This window comes from Microcaecilia unicolor, chromosome 7, assembly GCF_901765095.1.
Source record: "Microcaecilia unicolor chromosome 7, aMicUni1.1, whole genome shotgun sequence".
NCBI lineage: Eukaryota > Metazoa > Chordata > Amphibia > Gymnophiona > Siphonopidae > Microcaecilia > Microcaecilia unicolor.
The window spans coordinates 239709814-239727409 of record NC_044037.1 but is presented as its reverse complement, the minus strand read 5'-3'; the positions used below and the strand labels follow the sequence as shown (position 1 = coordinate 239727409).

At 38.3% G+C, this 17596-nt stretch overlaps 1 protein-coding gene across 1 annotated transcript; it reads right to left on the bottom strand.

Moving 5' to 3' along the window:
• Positions 1 to 557: 557 nt before the first annotated feature.
• Positions 558 to 10910, bottom strand: GCG (glucagon). Its single transcript, XM_030209888.1, has 5 exons — positions 10713 to 10910; positions 7361 to 7458; positions 6855 to 7019; positions 6092 to 6208; positions 558 to 1036 (listed from the first exon to the last, which is right to left on the bottom strand). The coding sequence occupies exons 2-5, from the start codon at positions 7450 to 7452 to the stop codon at positions 1015 to 1017; spliced, it is 396 nt and encodes a 131-aa protein (XP_030065748.1). The 5' UTR covers positions 7453 to 7458; positions 10713 to 10910; the 3' UTR covers positions 558 to 1014.
• Between the last annotated feature and the right edge of the window lie 6686 nt (positions 10911 to 17596).

Sequence of the window (17596 nt, the reverse complement as noted above, 5' to 3'; positions counted from 1 at the left end):
CTAAGGTGGACCACAGCATCAGGTAACTATGATTCAGATTATTCTTCCCCTCTGAAATTCACCCTATCCGGATGATTTCAAGGAATGCCTATGTTCCACCCATGCTCTGCCCAGCATTCTCGGAATACTGCCAAGGCAGCATGAAAGGGAAAGGGGATGGGACTTGATATATTGCCTTTCTGTGGTTACAATCAAAGTGGTTTACATATTTTATACAGGTACTTATTTTGTACCTGGGGCAATGGAGGGTTAAGTGAATTGTCCAGAGTCACACAGAGCTGCAGTGGGATCAGGGACACTATCCATATTCTCTTTCCATTTTGGTTGTAGCCGTTTGGCCCCATTTTGTGAGAGTTAATCTTGACTATAAATTAAATTTCACAATTATTAAGCAGGCAAAAATGTGTGCACCATGAGTTTGGAAAAAGAGAAATTGTGAAAAGGATATAGAATAAAGCTTTACAGTGAAGACAACACCATTATTAGTGATCAAATTCATTGCTAAAAAAAAAAAAGACACATTAAAAAAGCTTGAAAATGTTTATTTAAGGCTACTGTTTAATATCCTGAAAGCTTTAGCATTCTCATAATAAATACTTCAGTAGGGTACGTCAATTTTCAGGGCAGTTTGACAGCACAGTCCCTCGAAACTATTGATAGAGTCATTATGAGATTTGAATCATTTATATGTACAGGTCTGTCTTATAGAAAAATAATTTCACTGTTAAGCATAAAAAGACTCTCTTTTGAGCTCTAAATATACAGCAAGTCTGAGGACTTTACATGCTTATAATTTATTCCTGTTAGTTTAGATGTCCTTTTATGAAACTCAGTTCCATGTTCAATCCTTTGGCAATACACTAGGGGTAAATTCATTTCCCTTGCATGCAATGTGATACGGTATGGCCTTTATGGTACACCTGCTGTAATTCTTTTGAATGCAAATTTGAAGTGATCAAGTAGGTTGCAGCCTGATGCAGAGTAGAAGACTTTGAAAAATTGTGTATTCTTGAACTAATATTCGCCTAAAAGGTCCCTGCAAAACAAAGACAGCGGCAGATGCTTAAGTAATTATTGATACAGAAAACATATTTTTAAAAAATTCAGATTTATGACTGTGCACAATGGTCTTTTGACATTGTTTGTTAAATGGCCTCACGCTTAACTACTCTTTCACATTAAAAGCGTAGGGACCCTTTTACTAAGCCATGTAGGTGGCTACACATGCCCAACGTGTGCCAAATTGGAGTTACCACCCAATTACCACGTGGCCCTTGCGGTAATTTCAATTTTTACACACGTCCACTATGCGCATCCGAAAAATATTTTTTATTTTCTGACACACGGCAGCTACACACTTCAAGTGGCATTTGGCACTTTAAGACCAATACCGCCCGGTTACCATGTGAGACCTTACCATTAGGTCAATGGCTTGCGATAAGGTCTCAGACCCAAAATGGACCTGTGGCAATTTTCATTTTACTGTCAAAAATACAGAAGAAACCTGTCTTCGCAACGACAACAGTAATCAAAAAACAGCGAAGATGACACAAAAAAGGGGAACCGAAGAAAAAAAGATAATTGAAAATTAAAATAAAGAATATAGAAAATATGAAAATCAAGAATATAGAAAATATAAAAATCAAAAAAGGAGACGACACAAAAAGAATAAAAAATAAATGGATTTATTAAGGTGATATGACTCGACACAGCTGTGTTTCGGCCCAACTGGCCTGCGTCAGGAGTCTGTTGCACCATATACCTGTTGCACCATATATGTCTTCTCTGGCAATCAAAGTCCTTATAGAGTATTCAAATGAACACGCTTTTATTCAGTAACACTCTACCTTTAAAAAGGCTGTGTGCACAGTTTGAACAAAATTCATTGTGGAGGACTCTGATGTTGATAATATATGTATATCTCTTAACAAGGGAAGTTCCAAAGATACTTGCGTTCGCTGGCAAAGATACTGCCAGCAAACGCAAGTATCTTTGGAACTTCCCTTGTTAAGAGATATACATATATTATCAACATCAGAGTCCTCCACAACGAATTTTGTTCAAACTGTGCACACAGCCTTTTTAAAGGTAGAGTGTTACTGAATAAAAGCGTGTTCATTTGAATACTCTATAAGGACTTTGATTGCCAGAGAAGACATATATGGTGCAACAGGTATATGGTGCAACAGACTCCTGACGCAGGCCAGTTGGGCCGAAGCAATTTTCATTTTACTGCACGTCCATTTTCGGCAAAATTTTTAAAAAGACATTTTTTTGTAGGTGCGCTGAAAAATAATTCCGTGCACACCCAAAACACACTTCTACACTACCGCAGGCCATTTTTCAGCGCACCTTAGTAAAAGGACCCCTCAGGCCCCTGTCTACTAAGATGCAGTAGCGTTTTTAGCACATGCTAATTTTTAGCATGCACTAATGCTAGAGAAACACATATATTCCTATGGGTGTCTCTAGTGTTAGCGTGCGCTAATTTTTAGCATTTGCTAAAAATGTTAGGACACCTACAGAGCAGCTTAGTAAACAGGGTCCATTGCTTGAATATGAGCACATTATTGCCTTTATGCTAAGAGAAAGCATAATCTTTTTTTCTCACGTCAACCTGTTTTATTTGGATGCTGAAGAACTAGCCCCTGGTTATGTTTCAATTTACTGATCTACCAACTGAGGTTTCAGCAAGATTCTACATGATATTACATTACCCTCATTTCAAGAAGGTTAAGTATAAAAGTGTATTTGCAGCATGCTACCAAGCCACTTTTTGGTGGAATTCATTAACGATGATTATCTGATCTGAATTGAACTATAATCATTTTTTTAAACATTAAAAAAACATATCTATTTAGTAAATTTGCATTATGAATGCTCGTTATAGGCAAGCGTTTTTGTTGGTAGATTGTACTTGGATAATTGACAGCTACTCCTTTTTAATAACGTATTTTTTCTTAGGTATTCCTCTTACTTGTAAACCTGAGTGAAATGCCCTGGGGCTATTGTGGGATAGAAATGTCGAATTGTAATTGTGCACATCAGTACTACAGGGCCCTTTTACTAAGCTGCATTAGGCACTAATGCACCTCTAATGCAGCAGAAATGGCCTAACGGGATATGCTAAAGCAGGGGTTCTCAACCCAGACCTTGGGACACACATGGAGGGGCATAATCGAATGGGGACGCCCATCTCTAAGGGTGCCCATCTCTCAGGACGTCCCAGCGAAAAGGAGGGGAAACCCGTATTATCGAAACAAGATGGGTGGCCATCTTTTGTTTCGATAATACAGTCGGGGATGCCCAAATCTCAACATCTAGGTCGACCTTAGAGATGGTCATCCCCGGTTTTCAGCCATAATGGAAACCGAGGACGCCCATCTCAAAAACTACCAAATCCAAGCCCTTTGGTCGTGGGAGGAGCCAGCATTCGTAGTGCACTGGTCCCCCTGACATGCCAGGACACCAACCGGGCACCCTAGGGGGCACTGCAGTGGACTTCACAAATTGCTCCCAGGTACATAGCTCCCATACCTTGGGTGCTGAGCCCCCTAAACCTCCCCAAAACCCACTACCCACAACTGTACACCACTACCATAGCCCTAAGGGGTGAAGGGAGGCACCTACATGTGGGTACAGTGGGTTTCGGGTGGGTTTTGAAGGGCTCACATTTACCACCACAAGTGTAACAGGTAGGGGGGGATGGGCCTGGGTCCGCCTGCCTTAAGTGCACTGCAGTATGCTCCAGGGACCTGCATACTGCTGTGATGGAGCTGGGTATGACATTTGAGGCTGGCAAAAAATGTTTAAAAAAAGATTTTGAGGGGTGGGAGGGGATTGGTGACCATTGGGGGAGTAACTAGGACTCTCTTTTATTTCTTAAGCACCGGACTATCAGAAACATATCTTATTTTACAGTAGTATGATGCTATTGCTTAGTTACATATGTCCCATAGCGGGCATAGCAAAGTATATGATTAGGATATACTGGTGTGCTTTGGTAAGGAATTCTGGAGAATCAATACAGGGCACAAAACATGCTCTCCTTAGCAGTGTCAAGAATTATCTACAGGTCATAAAATGTGTAAATAGTATTGTGTAGCTTTGTGGTGAGCATATAAATGTCTGGATATTTTGATAACTAGAATTATTTTATTTTCTCTTTAACAAAAAAAAACAGAGAGAAGTGACCTAGCTAGACTGAGCTTTGCATCAAGGGGAAAAGGAGAAACGGTTGCAGTACACATAGAACATACGTACACAACTGCCCTAGCACATAAATGCAAAGGGACATTCACAGGGGGAGAAGCAGAGATGGGGCATGGGCGTAACTCCCACTTACACGTGTAACTTACAGAATACCATAATTTATGCATATAAGTGCCACATTTAGGTGCACTCATTTATGTCTGCTATTGACATGGCATAAGTGGGTATGCCTAAATGTCGGCTTATATTAATATTCTTCTTTGGAAATTACACATGTTATTGACATTATAGAATAAGTTCACAACCCAAGTAAAGTGGATGTCTAAATTGGGGTGTCCAATTATAGAATTGCCTCCAAAGAGTGTGCATTCCAAAGGACAAAAAACAATCATATTACTAAAAATGCAAATTTCATTTAAAAAGTTTATCATAAAACTTTACTTTGTAATTTTTTTTATATTTACTTTTGCAATTTTTTTTATATATTTAGCCTGTTTCTATCTATTTTTCTTTGATTTTTTTTTAACCCCTGATTCAGGCCTAAGCCGAAACATGGTCATATTGGGTTTTATGTGATCATAGTTTTATGATATGATGCATTTTAAAATAAAGTTTAAACATTTTGGTAATATGTTGTTTGTCCTTTTCAACATGAATTCTTTTTCTTCTTTCCTGGATCTCAGCCTGTTGTTCTAACCAACAGACTCTGTTTCATAATAAATTAATGGTATTCCATTAATTGAGGAAACTTTATAAATCTCTTTCTTATTCTTTTTGGTGCTCTGGTGCAGGAAAATGCATCAGTGCACTGACCTCTGCATTGAAGTTTGTAATTAACACCCCATATCTCTAAGCTAAAATACTTCAGTGGCGATAAACCAGTATCTAAAGTTTATATGCCTTGAACACTGCTTTGGAATGCTACATGGTTGCATGGTGGATCAATGCAGTGCAATTTCAGTGGTTTCTATATGGGAAAACTAGGCAAAAATGGTCTAAATAATTGGCATCTCTTGCTATATATGTCTTATCTGGACTGATCAAGAATTCAATATGGTCACCTAGCTAATAATTCTACCAATATCATCACTCACTGATATTATTGTATGTTATCTAGTCAATGCTGGTTTAAAGTGGCAGACAGTACTCCAAACTAGAGTCTTCCATTTAACAACCAGATAATCAAAAGAACTAAGGGGGCCCTTTTACTAAGGTGTGCCTAAAAGTGGCCTGTGCTGGTGTAGGCATGTGTTTTGGATGAGCGCTGGTCCATTTCCTGAGCGTGCCTAGAAAAAAGGGGATTTTTTTTTAATGTGTCAGAAAATGGACGTGTGGCAAAATGAAAACCAGCGTGTGTCCATTTTCGGCCCGAGACCTTAATGCCACCCATTGACTTAGCACTAAGCTCTCACACGCTAACCGGGCCCTGTGGTAGAAAATAGAAAATATTTTCTACCATGTGTTTTGGGCACATGCCAAAAATGGAATTACCGCCCAGGACACGCGATAGTCAGGCAGTAGTGCCAATTTGACACTTGTGTTGTAAAAGGGCCCCTAGTTAAGAAGTATATCAGCTTTCTCATTCCAATTTCTCAAGGTTGCTCAGCTGGGCCCCTAGTTAAGAAGTATATCAGCTTTCTCATTCCAATTTCTCAAGGTTGCTCAGCTGTACACAACAAAGATCACTTCCAAAGCTGAGAGGTTGCTATAGTTTCTACATCTCCTTAAATTTTCCAGTAAGGTGTATTCCAATAAATGTCTGTCATAATAGCACTTTAAAAATGTGAATACCTGTCAGCTGAGCCCTGAACTAAGACCACAAACTCATCATATGTAGGCCATAACATATGATTATTTTTAAACCATACAGCATACTTACAGCCTTCGTCCTTCTTCACTTAATAACCAATCCACAAACTTTTTGGCAGCTTGTCCTTCCAAGTAAGAACTGATATCACTGGTGTAGGTTCCATCAGCATGACGTCTTGAAACTCCTCTGCTCAAAGAAATGTAAAAATACCTTTGACTCCAAAGCTCTCATAATTCATTTTTTAAAGTAATTTGTAAGAAAAAAGAAATATTGTGGTTGTAGTACATAAGTATATAAATAAAAGCAACATTTATTATCACCCCCACTTTTAGCTTATACAACCCTAAAGTTCTTTCAAAGCAGCAACTAATTTCTAGAGTTTTGGGCAGTCATCTCCATATTTAAACAGGTGCTGTAGTTTGATAGTTAAATAAACTATTTCAAATTATGTAATGGCCAAATAAAATTATTGGGACAACCAACTTATATAATCTTAAAAATCAATAAAAATGTGATAATATCAGTAAAATACTAATGTGCATTGTTAACTGTCAAAATGTTCTCCACTGACTGATTGATGAACCAAGTGGTAGCTGCCAGGAAAGAGATTTGATCTTGATTCCCAGAAGGCTTCTGCTCATTCAGAAGGTAGAGGCTGGGGATGTTTTGGAGACAATACTCTTAGCTCCCAGAAGAAAGAGAATCTCAGACACAATACAATAGCAACACATCTGGGTGGGATTTAGGGTTACAAGTTGAAGTTATTTAAAATTTACAAAGCCCCGTTTTTCATCAACAATGTGGAATATGGTATTGCTTCTGGTATCCTTACCCATTTCGTTTATTGTTCATCAACCAGTTGACAAACTCCTGAGCTTTTTTATTGTCCAGATACTTGCTATAGTCACTAGTGAATGTGCCTTGTGAATGACGTTTGACTGCATTCATCATTTGGCTGGATTCATCGAAAGGTTCAAACTGAGAAAGTGTGAATAGCCTGTGCATAACAGAAATCTGATTTAGTTTGAAGGCTGCTGAAGACTATTTATAATTCACTAAGTTTTGCTTTATATCCTGTTCTATGGGAATCTAGAATAGAGGAAAATGGTGACATTCAATAATAGTCATGATGACCATTTGTCCACCTACGTCACTTAAAAATGTATCATTTTCATTTATTCTGTGGTGCTTGAGCAACCAGAAACGCATACCCCTTTATTGTATTTCTCACCATTTAAGGTTATGCTCTTTAAAATACATTAGTGCTTAAATTCTAGTGTCTTGAACCATTCTGTTACAGATTTCGGATCATATGACTGGAGGGTTCCTTTGCACTACCTGGATTTATCTTCTATGTCTTGAAGAGGATTCTGCCAACTGCCTTGTATTAGCATTAAAAGCATCCCAGCCAGACAGCAGATTATTTTCATTTTTATCTAGCACAACAAAAATAAAATAAGACACATGATTTTCAGTACTCTTTAAATAATTTACCTAATAGATTTAATAAATAGAAATAAAACAAAACATAGAAGAGAAAATAAGATGATATCTTGTTTTATTAGACTAACAATATATTTTTGATTAGGTTTTGAAGGTAACCCTTCTTCTTCAGATCAGAAAAAATAGATTTGAAACTTAAAGCCCTGTTTACTAAGCTGCGCCAGCGTTTTTAGCATGTGCTAAATGCAAGAGTCACCTATGTGTTCCTATGGGTGACTTAGCAGTTAGCACATGCTAATCATTAGCATGCACTAAAACGCTAATGCGCCCTTAGCACTGCTTAGTAAACAGGGTCCTTTATCAATTAATCATGTTCTTTTTAAAAAGATTCTTCTTTGAGGTTTTCTATGAATACTGCTTAAAGTTTTTAATGGGAAAGATACTTGATGTAATGCAGTTCTGGTTTAATTTATGCTACAATATTTAAGTAATGTTAAGGTATCCTCATCAAATAGAAGCAACCTATATATAATAAAGGATCATTTTATAGTTAACCTGAGTGTGCAGAACAACATTCTTCATGCTCAAATAGGCACTAATAAAATTGAGATATCTGCATAAGCATTCCTGAGGTAGATAAATAATGGACAGAGGAGGGGCAAGATTGGCACGTATGTAAGTTAGAAAATACATGCATATGCATCAATTTTCACTTACACATACATGCACTGTGTTATACCACCCAGGTGCAGGTGTAACTTTGTGTGGGAGCCTTATGAAATAGTGCAACATATGTGCCTATCCTGTCAAGGCATCCTGCTATGCAATTGCCCTCAAAGCCATACCAGTGATACTGTTAAAACAGATGGAAGCAAACAAAATGATAAAGTTTGAGTAACCAATAGCAACAAGTGGTAGATAATCTGCTCTTATCACATTCCAAATTGTTTCTTACATGGATCTCACAGAAGAGGATACATTTCTATTCTAGAATCTGTTTGTTCCTTAAGTGGTCAGGCAAAATGAGGGATCATAGAACAAAATTGCACATTTCAAACCCAAATAATCATGATTGAATTAATTGATTGATGAATTTATTTACCAAAATTTGACGTACCACCATTCAAGATTAATAAATAACAGGTTTATACGTTAAGAAAAACATCTGAAAAAACAATAAATAATAGCATAAGCAACAAAAACATATAATAATGGTTTCATAATAGCACAACATAAAATAATCAATGAATAAGATAATCCTGAGACACAAAAGTGTAGTAAATAAAGTAAATGGAGAGAATAAAGGTAGAATAAGGCAAAAAAAAAAAAAGGTATGGGTGCAGGGATAAGTATTAGTATAGGTAAACGTAATCCTGAGTATAGATGTAGCTGCTAGATCCAAGGATCCAAGAAATCAGAATTCTGGGAAGGATTGTTCAAAATTAAGCTATAAGTCTCACTTTAAATTTATGATAAGAACTGTCCAAATGTAGAGGTTTAGATAGTGTTTCATGGAGTAGGGGCTTGGTCAGCAAAACAAGCTTAGCAAACAAAGTCCAGACAATGCTTTGTGTAAGAAGGGATTGCCATTAGCGTGGGAAGAGCATAAAAACCATAACAGATGATTTGAAATCAGACAAACCAGGGAACCAACTATGATGAACTAGTGTATAAATCATAATTCTGATTCTACCAATAGCAGGTAATCAATGTTGCTCTTTCAAGAGAGGTGTATTTGATTTCTATAAACTGCAATGGCAGTGATAAATATCCTTTTTTGTTCATGAGGAGACACTGGAGAAAGTGATGATTATTTAATTCTGCATTGCCTAATAAGTAAAGATATCTATTTCTATTAGAAAGAACTAATTCAGACAGGAAAGGTGACAAATTTTACTACTTTTTATGTTTTATTTGGAGGAAGGGATTTTATTATAATGATGTACCACTGAGTCCTGATCAGTGGTATACCAAGTCTTAATAAAACTTGAAACTTGAACACAAGAAAGAGTGATTACAATAAAAGAGAGATGCTTAGGGGTCCTTTTACTAAGATGTGCTAACAGATTTAGAGCGTGCTAAATGATAAGATGCCCATTGTATTCCTATAGGCATCTAATCATTTAGTGCACACTAATTGTTAGCATGTGCTAAATCTGTTATCTTACCTTAGTAAAAAGACCCCTTAGTATCATGGCTATTTCTTTATTTGAAAGTAATAAACATTAAACTAAGGGGGGGAGAGAAATTATCAAAGTGGGCTACTGTTAAGTCGGGTTATTTTACCACACATCAGGTTAGTTTTGCCAGGGTCTCATTTTATGCAATGAGACCCTATGCTAAAATAACCCAACTTATGGTAAAACAACCAGACTCAACAGTAGTCCATGTTGATAACTTCCCCCCTCCCCAAGTCACCTGTGTTTTATAGTAATCACTCTTTCTAATCACTTCCGGAAAAAGTAGTAACATTTGTCACCTTTTGTGGTCTGAATGACTTCTTTCTGAAACAATTAACGTAGCACTAATATACATGAGAATCAGAACATAAAAAAATATCTTTACAAGCTACATAGAACTTTCTTGAAATTTCTGACTTTGGAAATGAGCACTATTTGCAGTGAGCACATTCATAAACTACCATTACTTATCATCAAATGAATAAGCACCACACTCTGCTCAAACTGCAAATCTAGTATTTCTCCCCTTCAGGTGGTTTTTACTTCCTCACGAACATAATGTTTAAAGCCTGTACAGACTCTGGAAGATAAGAAATACACCTTCAAAACTGAGAGTAATCTCATTTGGGCATGGTAGGACTGGCAAACAGTGGCTTTTCAAGATACATATACTTCATGTTTAACTAACCTGTTCACATGACGTGTTCATTTACATTCTCACCAGGTAGAGACTGGTGAGTGAGGAAACAAAAGGGGTACCTACCCTTCGAAAACTCCAACTCCATATCAGAGGCGTTTCTATGGGCATAATACTTCACATTATGTTTATTGTTAGTTACCCATATCTTAGTTTTGAGGCTGGGTTTTTTTCACTTTTTATTTTCTTAAAATATTTACATAGCTGGCTTCAGCTTCTATATTTCTTTAAATTATTAAGCATTTATACCACATCTTAACAGAACACTTTAATACATAAACCATGAACAACTTGATTTTGCAGATCATTTACATCCTGATCTATGGACCCAACATTAAAATGTGAATGTATCCATCATATCTCTTCTTACCTTTGCAGGCTATGAGCTACAGTATTTTGTGGAAAAATTGGTCCTCTTTGCTCTGGAACTTCTAGAAATCTTCAGGATCCTAAGATCTGTACATCTGTTTCAGCTGCACGGCTTTTTATACTGTTCAGCTCCAATAAGCATTAAGAGAAGTGCATTATTTCTGACACCATTTCCTGATTTTCTTTGCAAATAATATGATTCACTTCTTTTCTCGTGTTTTACATATCACTGCTTTTTATTTGGATTTTTCTTTCCAAGCAATTACACACATTCAGAAAGCTTCCTTTCGGGTACCAGATCTCCATTTGAGTAAGTTTCCTGGTAAAATGTCAGTAGGAACAAGGTGCCTAATTCACAATGTGCAAACATCACTTAGGATGACACTGCAGCATTAAATTGATAGTGAAACAATTGGTTTTTACCAACAAGGTATAGTGTTTTACCTGAATTCAATGCAGTATATTTTCTGTAATGTTTCACATTTTCTATAGCTGTTTCATAAAAAAAATAATTATAGCACTAGGAGTTGATAGAAAAAAATTAGCCCATTTTTATTTTGTAAAATTGAAATATTTTATATATGAATAAATGAAGAACAAAAACAATTGCGTTACAGGCCTCAGTGAAAGCTACACCTTGACTTAAAACAGAACACTAAAATGTTTGGGACCATACCAGGTATTTTATAGGCTCTTATATTAGTTTTAGGACTAAACAAAAACAACCCACAGGTTCAGTATTCAGTGTGGTTTAACTAGGCAGAACAGGACAGGAGCAAATAGTGCCATTGAATTACTGCTCTGACCAAAACGGCGCTCTCTAGTTAGTGACAGGGCAGTCTGGAGTGGGGATGGGAATTATTTGGGCAAAAAGGTTGTCCTGAGGGGTCCTTTTACTAAGGTGCGCTGAAAAATGTAGGCACATATTTTGGGTGCACGCAGAATCATTTTTAAGTGCAGCTGCAAAAAATGCCTTTATATAAATGGATGTGCAGCAAAATGAAAATTGCCACGCGTCCATTCTGGGTCTGAGACCTTACCGCCAGCCATTGACCTAGCGGTAAAGTCTCACACTGTAACCGGGCGGTAATGGCCTGCGAGCGTCCGATACGTCTATCCAAAAACAAAAATTATTTTTCAGACGCACGTATCGGACGCGCACCAAAAATGAAATTACTGCAAGAGCCACACGGTAGCCGGGTAGTAACTCCATTTTGGCACGCGTTGGGCGCGCATAGACACTTATGTGGCTTAGTAAAAGGGCCCCTTAACTGGGTAATTTTTGTGGTGCCATCACTGAACATCAGTGGTACCTGGGTTACTCCAGGCAGCTGACTCAGATCTGGATAGTCTGGATCTAGTTCAGCTGGGTCTAGGGGCTGGGTCTACTTCAGCTGGTTATGGCCAGTATTTTAAAAAAATGCTGACCACTGTGAGCTGAACATTGCCACCCATATCTGTATTATAAATTCTTGTACACTAGCTTTTGAGTTCTCCGGGGTCCTTTTCTCCAGAAATCTGCAACTCTGAGAAAAGAGGTGGTTTTAGTACACAAAATCATATTTTTCATATAAACATATTCTATAGATAAAATCATTGGGGAATTTCCACTGTAAGCTCCATTGCATGACAATATAAACTATTAATGTAAACTATACTAAACAAAGCAGGTTATATAAATAAGATACATTATTAAGTAAATGGTTGTTTTACATGATTATATGGGGGGTGTTGAAATTATAATCATATTTATAAGGGTAATGAACTGGAATGAAACAAACATTTCACCAGAATATTCGCTTTTCCTTTTTGATTGCTATTGTGTCACATGGAGCTTTTTCAATCTGCAGAAGATATGTTTAACTGTAAAGGCTCCTTTTACTGCTTGTTAGAGAACATTAATGTAAATGATTGGCAAGCTTTTGCCTTCCATGAAAAGTGCTTTCATAAATAAATGTTGTATTTATCTAAACAGTTATTGGAGTAGAAAAATATTGAGTTCTATCTATTTCTCCTTAATAACAGCTGAGAGAACAACTGTTTTGTTTAATTACATTTTTTATATACTACTGATACATTCTGAAAGCTACGTAGAGTAACATGAAGAGGCATTTTCAATATGACGTCTAAGTCCGACTTTGGACGTTTTACTCAAAATGTCCAAAATTCAAGTTGGGAATAATGTCTTTTTGGGGGAGGAAAATGACTGTTTGCTAGATGTTTTTGTGACCTGTGCATTTATCTTTTTAGTCTATTTTTGAAAAAAAAATCCAAGTGAAAAAAGCTTAAAATCAAGCCATAAGGATGTAGGAAGAGCCAGTATTCTTAGTAGACTAGCCACACAAACATCCCAGCAGAGCAGTGGGGCACACTAGGAGGCACTGCAGTGGACTTCACATAAAGGTCCCAGGACACATCTCACCATTACCCCCTTGTATTGTATGGTGAGCCCTCCAAAACCCACCAAAAACATATTGTACCTACATATAGGTGACACTACAATAGCCCTTATATTTGCAAGTGTCACCTATATGTAGGTACAATATGTTTTTGGTGGGCTGACACATTCCACCACAAGTGTAACAGTTGAATGGATTATGGGCCTAGGTCCCCTTCTCCATAGTACACTGCACTGACCACTAGGCTGCTCCAGGGACCTACTTGCTGCTCTAATAGGACTAGCCATAACATCTGAGGCTGTCATAGAGGCTGGTATGCACTGTTTCATATCTTTGGGGGTGGGAGAGGATCAGTGACCACTGGAGGAAAAAGGGGGTTCATTCCTTTATACATCCAGTGGTCATATAGGGCACTTTTTTGAGGCTTAGTCATTATTAAAACAGGTCTAGACAAAAACATCTTAGTTTTAGTCCTGGACATTTTTGTTTTGTTCCATTATAGTTGAAAAACATCCATTTCTTAGGAACACCCAAATCCCACCCTTAATACACCCCTGACATGCCCGTTTGAGATCTAGACGCATTTCAGATGAACTGCTTAGATAAATATCTGCAAAATGGGTTTGAAAATACCGATTTGGACGTTTTGGTGAGAGAAATGTCCAAATGCTGCTTTATGCCACTTTTTAGATGTTTTTCTCTTTTGAACATGAGCCCCCATAGTAACATAGTAGTTGACGGCAGATAAAGACCTGTACGGTCCATCCAGTCTGCCCAAGATAAATTCATAGTATAAAGTATGATGTGATACTACATATGTAGACTTGATCTTGATTTGTTCTTATCATTTTCAGAGCACGGACCATAGAAATCTATCTGGCACTGTCCTTGTTCTCCAACTACTGAAGTTGTCATTGAAGCCCCATTCCAGCCCATCCAAATCTGTCCATCCACGATCAGGACACAGATCGTAGAAATCTGCCCGGCACTGGCCTTGTTCTCCAGCTACTGAAGCTAAATTTGTCCAGCCATGATCAGGGCACAGACCATAGAAATATGACCAGCACTGGCTTTGCTTCTCAAGTACTGTTGTTGCCATCTAATCACTGCTAAGCTCGTTTGGTTCCATGCTTTCTATACATGATTCCTTTGTTTATCCCACACATTTTTGAATTCTGTTACTGTTTTCATCTCTGAAACAGCACAGAGAGGGTTCAAAGTACAGAAAGAAGTCCAAATAGCAAAAAGAAGCACCAGGAGCCTTCAAAATCGGGACACAGTTCTTTTAATCATATGACTTGAACATCAATCTTCCTTCAATGACCCGACACGGACCGTGTTTCGGTGCATAGCGCCTGCGTCAAGAGTCAAAGGTGTCTTAACATCTAATAGATTCAATGTGCAGCATCAGAGCTTTCTCCTGAGTAGAGCTTCTGCAGATTGCACTTCTGTGGTAGAGGCATAGGGTGGAAGGCTTCTCCTTCTATCCTCTGGACCTCCCTGTGCTGTGCTGAGGCTATCTACTGCTGTATGAATATCCTGCCAAGAATAATTAGTAGCCTTCCTCATTTGAGTACAGTGTACAAGCAGGAACCTTTCCTTTAAATAAACTAGTCCCAATCTATGTACAATTTTAAAAAACCAGAATCAAGAGTTTTACAGTTAACTTGTGCCTACAGGCAGTAAGTGAACCTCTACCAAAACCAGAGACATATGCTGTTGAAAACTGCAGCCTACTTTAAGAGAGTGGCAGCATTTTGTACAAGTAGAAGTCATTTAAGTGACTTTAAAAGCAGCCATAGATATAACACATTGCATGAACAACAGATGCCAAAGCAGCTTTTTCAAATGGAATGAATTGGATGCAACTATCACAAGTGATAAAAATATATTAGTTCTTTGCCACAGCTGAAATTTGTGAGTTTAATGTTAATTCTGTATCTGTTAAGACCCCTACATTGAAGAACTGATCAGTTGCAAGTGCTATAATGTAACCCTCCTGGATCCTCTATATTAAAAAAATAATATTGATTGGGAGGGAGGGGAAGTCCCTTAGAAGATAAAATACATTTTAGGGCTTTCTTGGTATCTATATGTCTCTGAAATCAAGGTAGCAAACGTCTAGTCATCACACTCTATAGAAGTCTGATTTTCTAATGAAAATGTCTTACTCCAAATAAAAAAAGAATTTCACAAACAGTACATTTAACTCAATTGGCATCCATCCATTTCCCATCTTTCAAAACATGAACAATTGTATCTTGACCAGCTTAAACCTATCCAAGGTGCAGCCTGGTAACCTTTCAAATATATAGCATGAAGCTGGAAAAAATATCATTAAGAATCTTTGGATCTCTTTTTCTAAACTGCGGTAAATTTTGCACTTACTGCATATTTAACGCAAAACATTAACGTGTGCAAAGTGCAAAGCCTGCACAATAAATGCAGGGGCATGCTATGAATCTACCCTGTATTTAGCACACAGGAAAGACTGCAAACACAAGGCACTGTGCCACCTGGAGTGACAGATAGCAACCTCCCCCTCCAAGCATCCCCCCTCATGATCCCCTTCCCAACTTCACCCAAGTGCTCGATCCTCTCCCTGACTTTGCCCAGGTGCCCCAATCCACTTCCCAACATCACTCAAGGCTCTGATCCTATCCCCAACTTTAGGCACGTGTCCTAATCCTCTCCACAACATCACCGAAATTCCCTTTGCTCTTTCCAACATCATCAATTGTCCCAATCCTCTCCCTAACTTCACCCAAATGCCTTGATCATTTCCCCGACATCACCCAAGTACCCTGATCCTCTTCCTGACTTTAAGCTGCCCCAGCATCAGAACACCTCTCCTTCAGACCCCTACCCTCCTCACCCCAACCTCCCTGAGACTACCACAGTTTTACCGTAGTACCATGTGAGTACCATTAGGGGATAGAGGCATCATTTTGGAGGATGGTATTGACTCAGGTGACAGCAGAGGGTGACTGCTTCCTCCTGGAACCTCTGAACTACTGACGAGGCATCTATTTAGTATCACAAGCATCCACTTAGTGTTATAATGAGGTATCATATACATGCTGAAGTAAAAAAAAAGTATTCAGCTTAAAGGGTGGGGCAGTTCTATAAAGTGCCACCTGTGTGCATCAAAGACACCATTAGATTGACAGCTAGGCACCTATGTGCACTAGATACTATTCTATAAGGCAGAGCCTAAGGGGGTCTTTTAGAAAGGCACGCTAGCGGTTTTAGTGCATGCTAATGATTAGCACATGCTAAACACAAGAGATGACCATAGAAATATATAGGCATCTCTAACAATTAGCGCATGCTTATTGTTTGCATGCGTTAAAAACACTAGCACGCCTTTGTAAAAGACCCCTTAAGTGCCATACACTTGGATGGGCATACACATGGGTTGTCTGTGGAAAGGGGGGAGTAGGAGGAGTAGACTTTTCAACACTAGTAGGTGACGTGGGTGAGGAACAATCTCTTTATTAAATTATACACTCACCCACATCGCCTGTGTCGAGTGTATAATTTTATAAAGAGATTGTTCCTCACCACGTCACCTACTGGTGTTTTTGAAGAGCCTACTCCTCCTACTCCCCCCTTTCCTCAGACTCCACTTTTTGTAGGAATTTGTGTACCTCCACCCTCGTGGTGGTTTGGTTTGCATACACATGGGTTGAGCATGGGCAAGGTGTGGGCATGGTACCCAGTAACACACATAGCTTATAAAATACTATAACTATGTGCATCATTTGGGGTACCTAGATGTGCCTACTTATGCCTGGCATTGACATGGCATAAGAGGGCATGCCTAGAGGGATGTGCCAATGCTGACTTTATACTAGCATTCCATATCAGAATCTTGGCACCAAAGTGCCATTATATAATTGCCACTAACTGCCGGATTCTATATAGCACACTTAGCATTCCGTGCTGAAATCTAAGCGTATTCCATAACAATGCATGTAACTTAATTGGCTTAAAAAGCTAATCAGCATGTAACAAGCAATAATGAGCACTAATTGGTAATAATTAGAATTTACGTGTAATATTGAGAATTTGTTTATGTAATCTGCAAGTTGTTTGGTTACCATGCTTTCCATCAGTTTGACCACCAACGGGATAGATGCTACTGGACAGTAGTTAGTGATTTCGGTTTTTTTTTTTTGGCATCTTTTGGTATTGGGGTGAGTAGGATATTGCCATTTTCCTTAGGGAAGAGGCCTTGCTGAAGCATGTAATTTAGGTGGGATGTGAGGTCTGCTATGAAGTGGTCAGGGGCAGATTTCATTAGGTAGCTGGGACAGGTATCTAGTTTACAGTGAGTGTTGGAAAACCTATTAATCACCTGGGTAACTGTTTCAACGGTAAGGAGGGCGAAGTTTAACCAGGTCCAATCTGCCGGGTATTCTCCAATGGTTGGGTCCAATTCATTAAGGAAGTTTTCAATGTTGGTGTTGTTCTGAGGTAGCGT

Bases quoted from the DNA above. Each gene is read 5' to 3' on its own strand.
- GCG (XM_030209888.1), bottom strand. From the start codon at position 7,452: ATGAAAATAATCTGCTGTCTGGCTGGGATGCTTTTAATGCTAATACAA. The intron at 7,020-7,360 runs GTAGTGCAAAGG...TGTTATGCACAG, and splicing joins GACATAGAAGATAAATCCAG to GCTATTCACACTTTCTCAGT. The intron at 1,037-6,091 runs GTAAGTATGCTG...TTTGTTTTGCAG, and splicing joins AGTGAAGAAGGACGAAGGCT to GGACCTTTTAGGCGAATATT.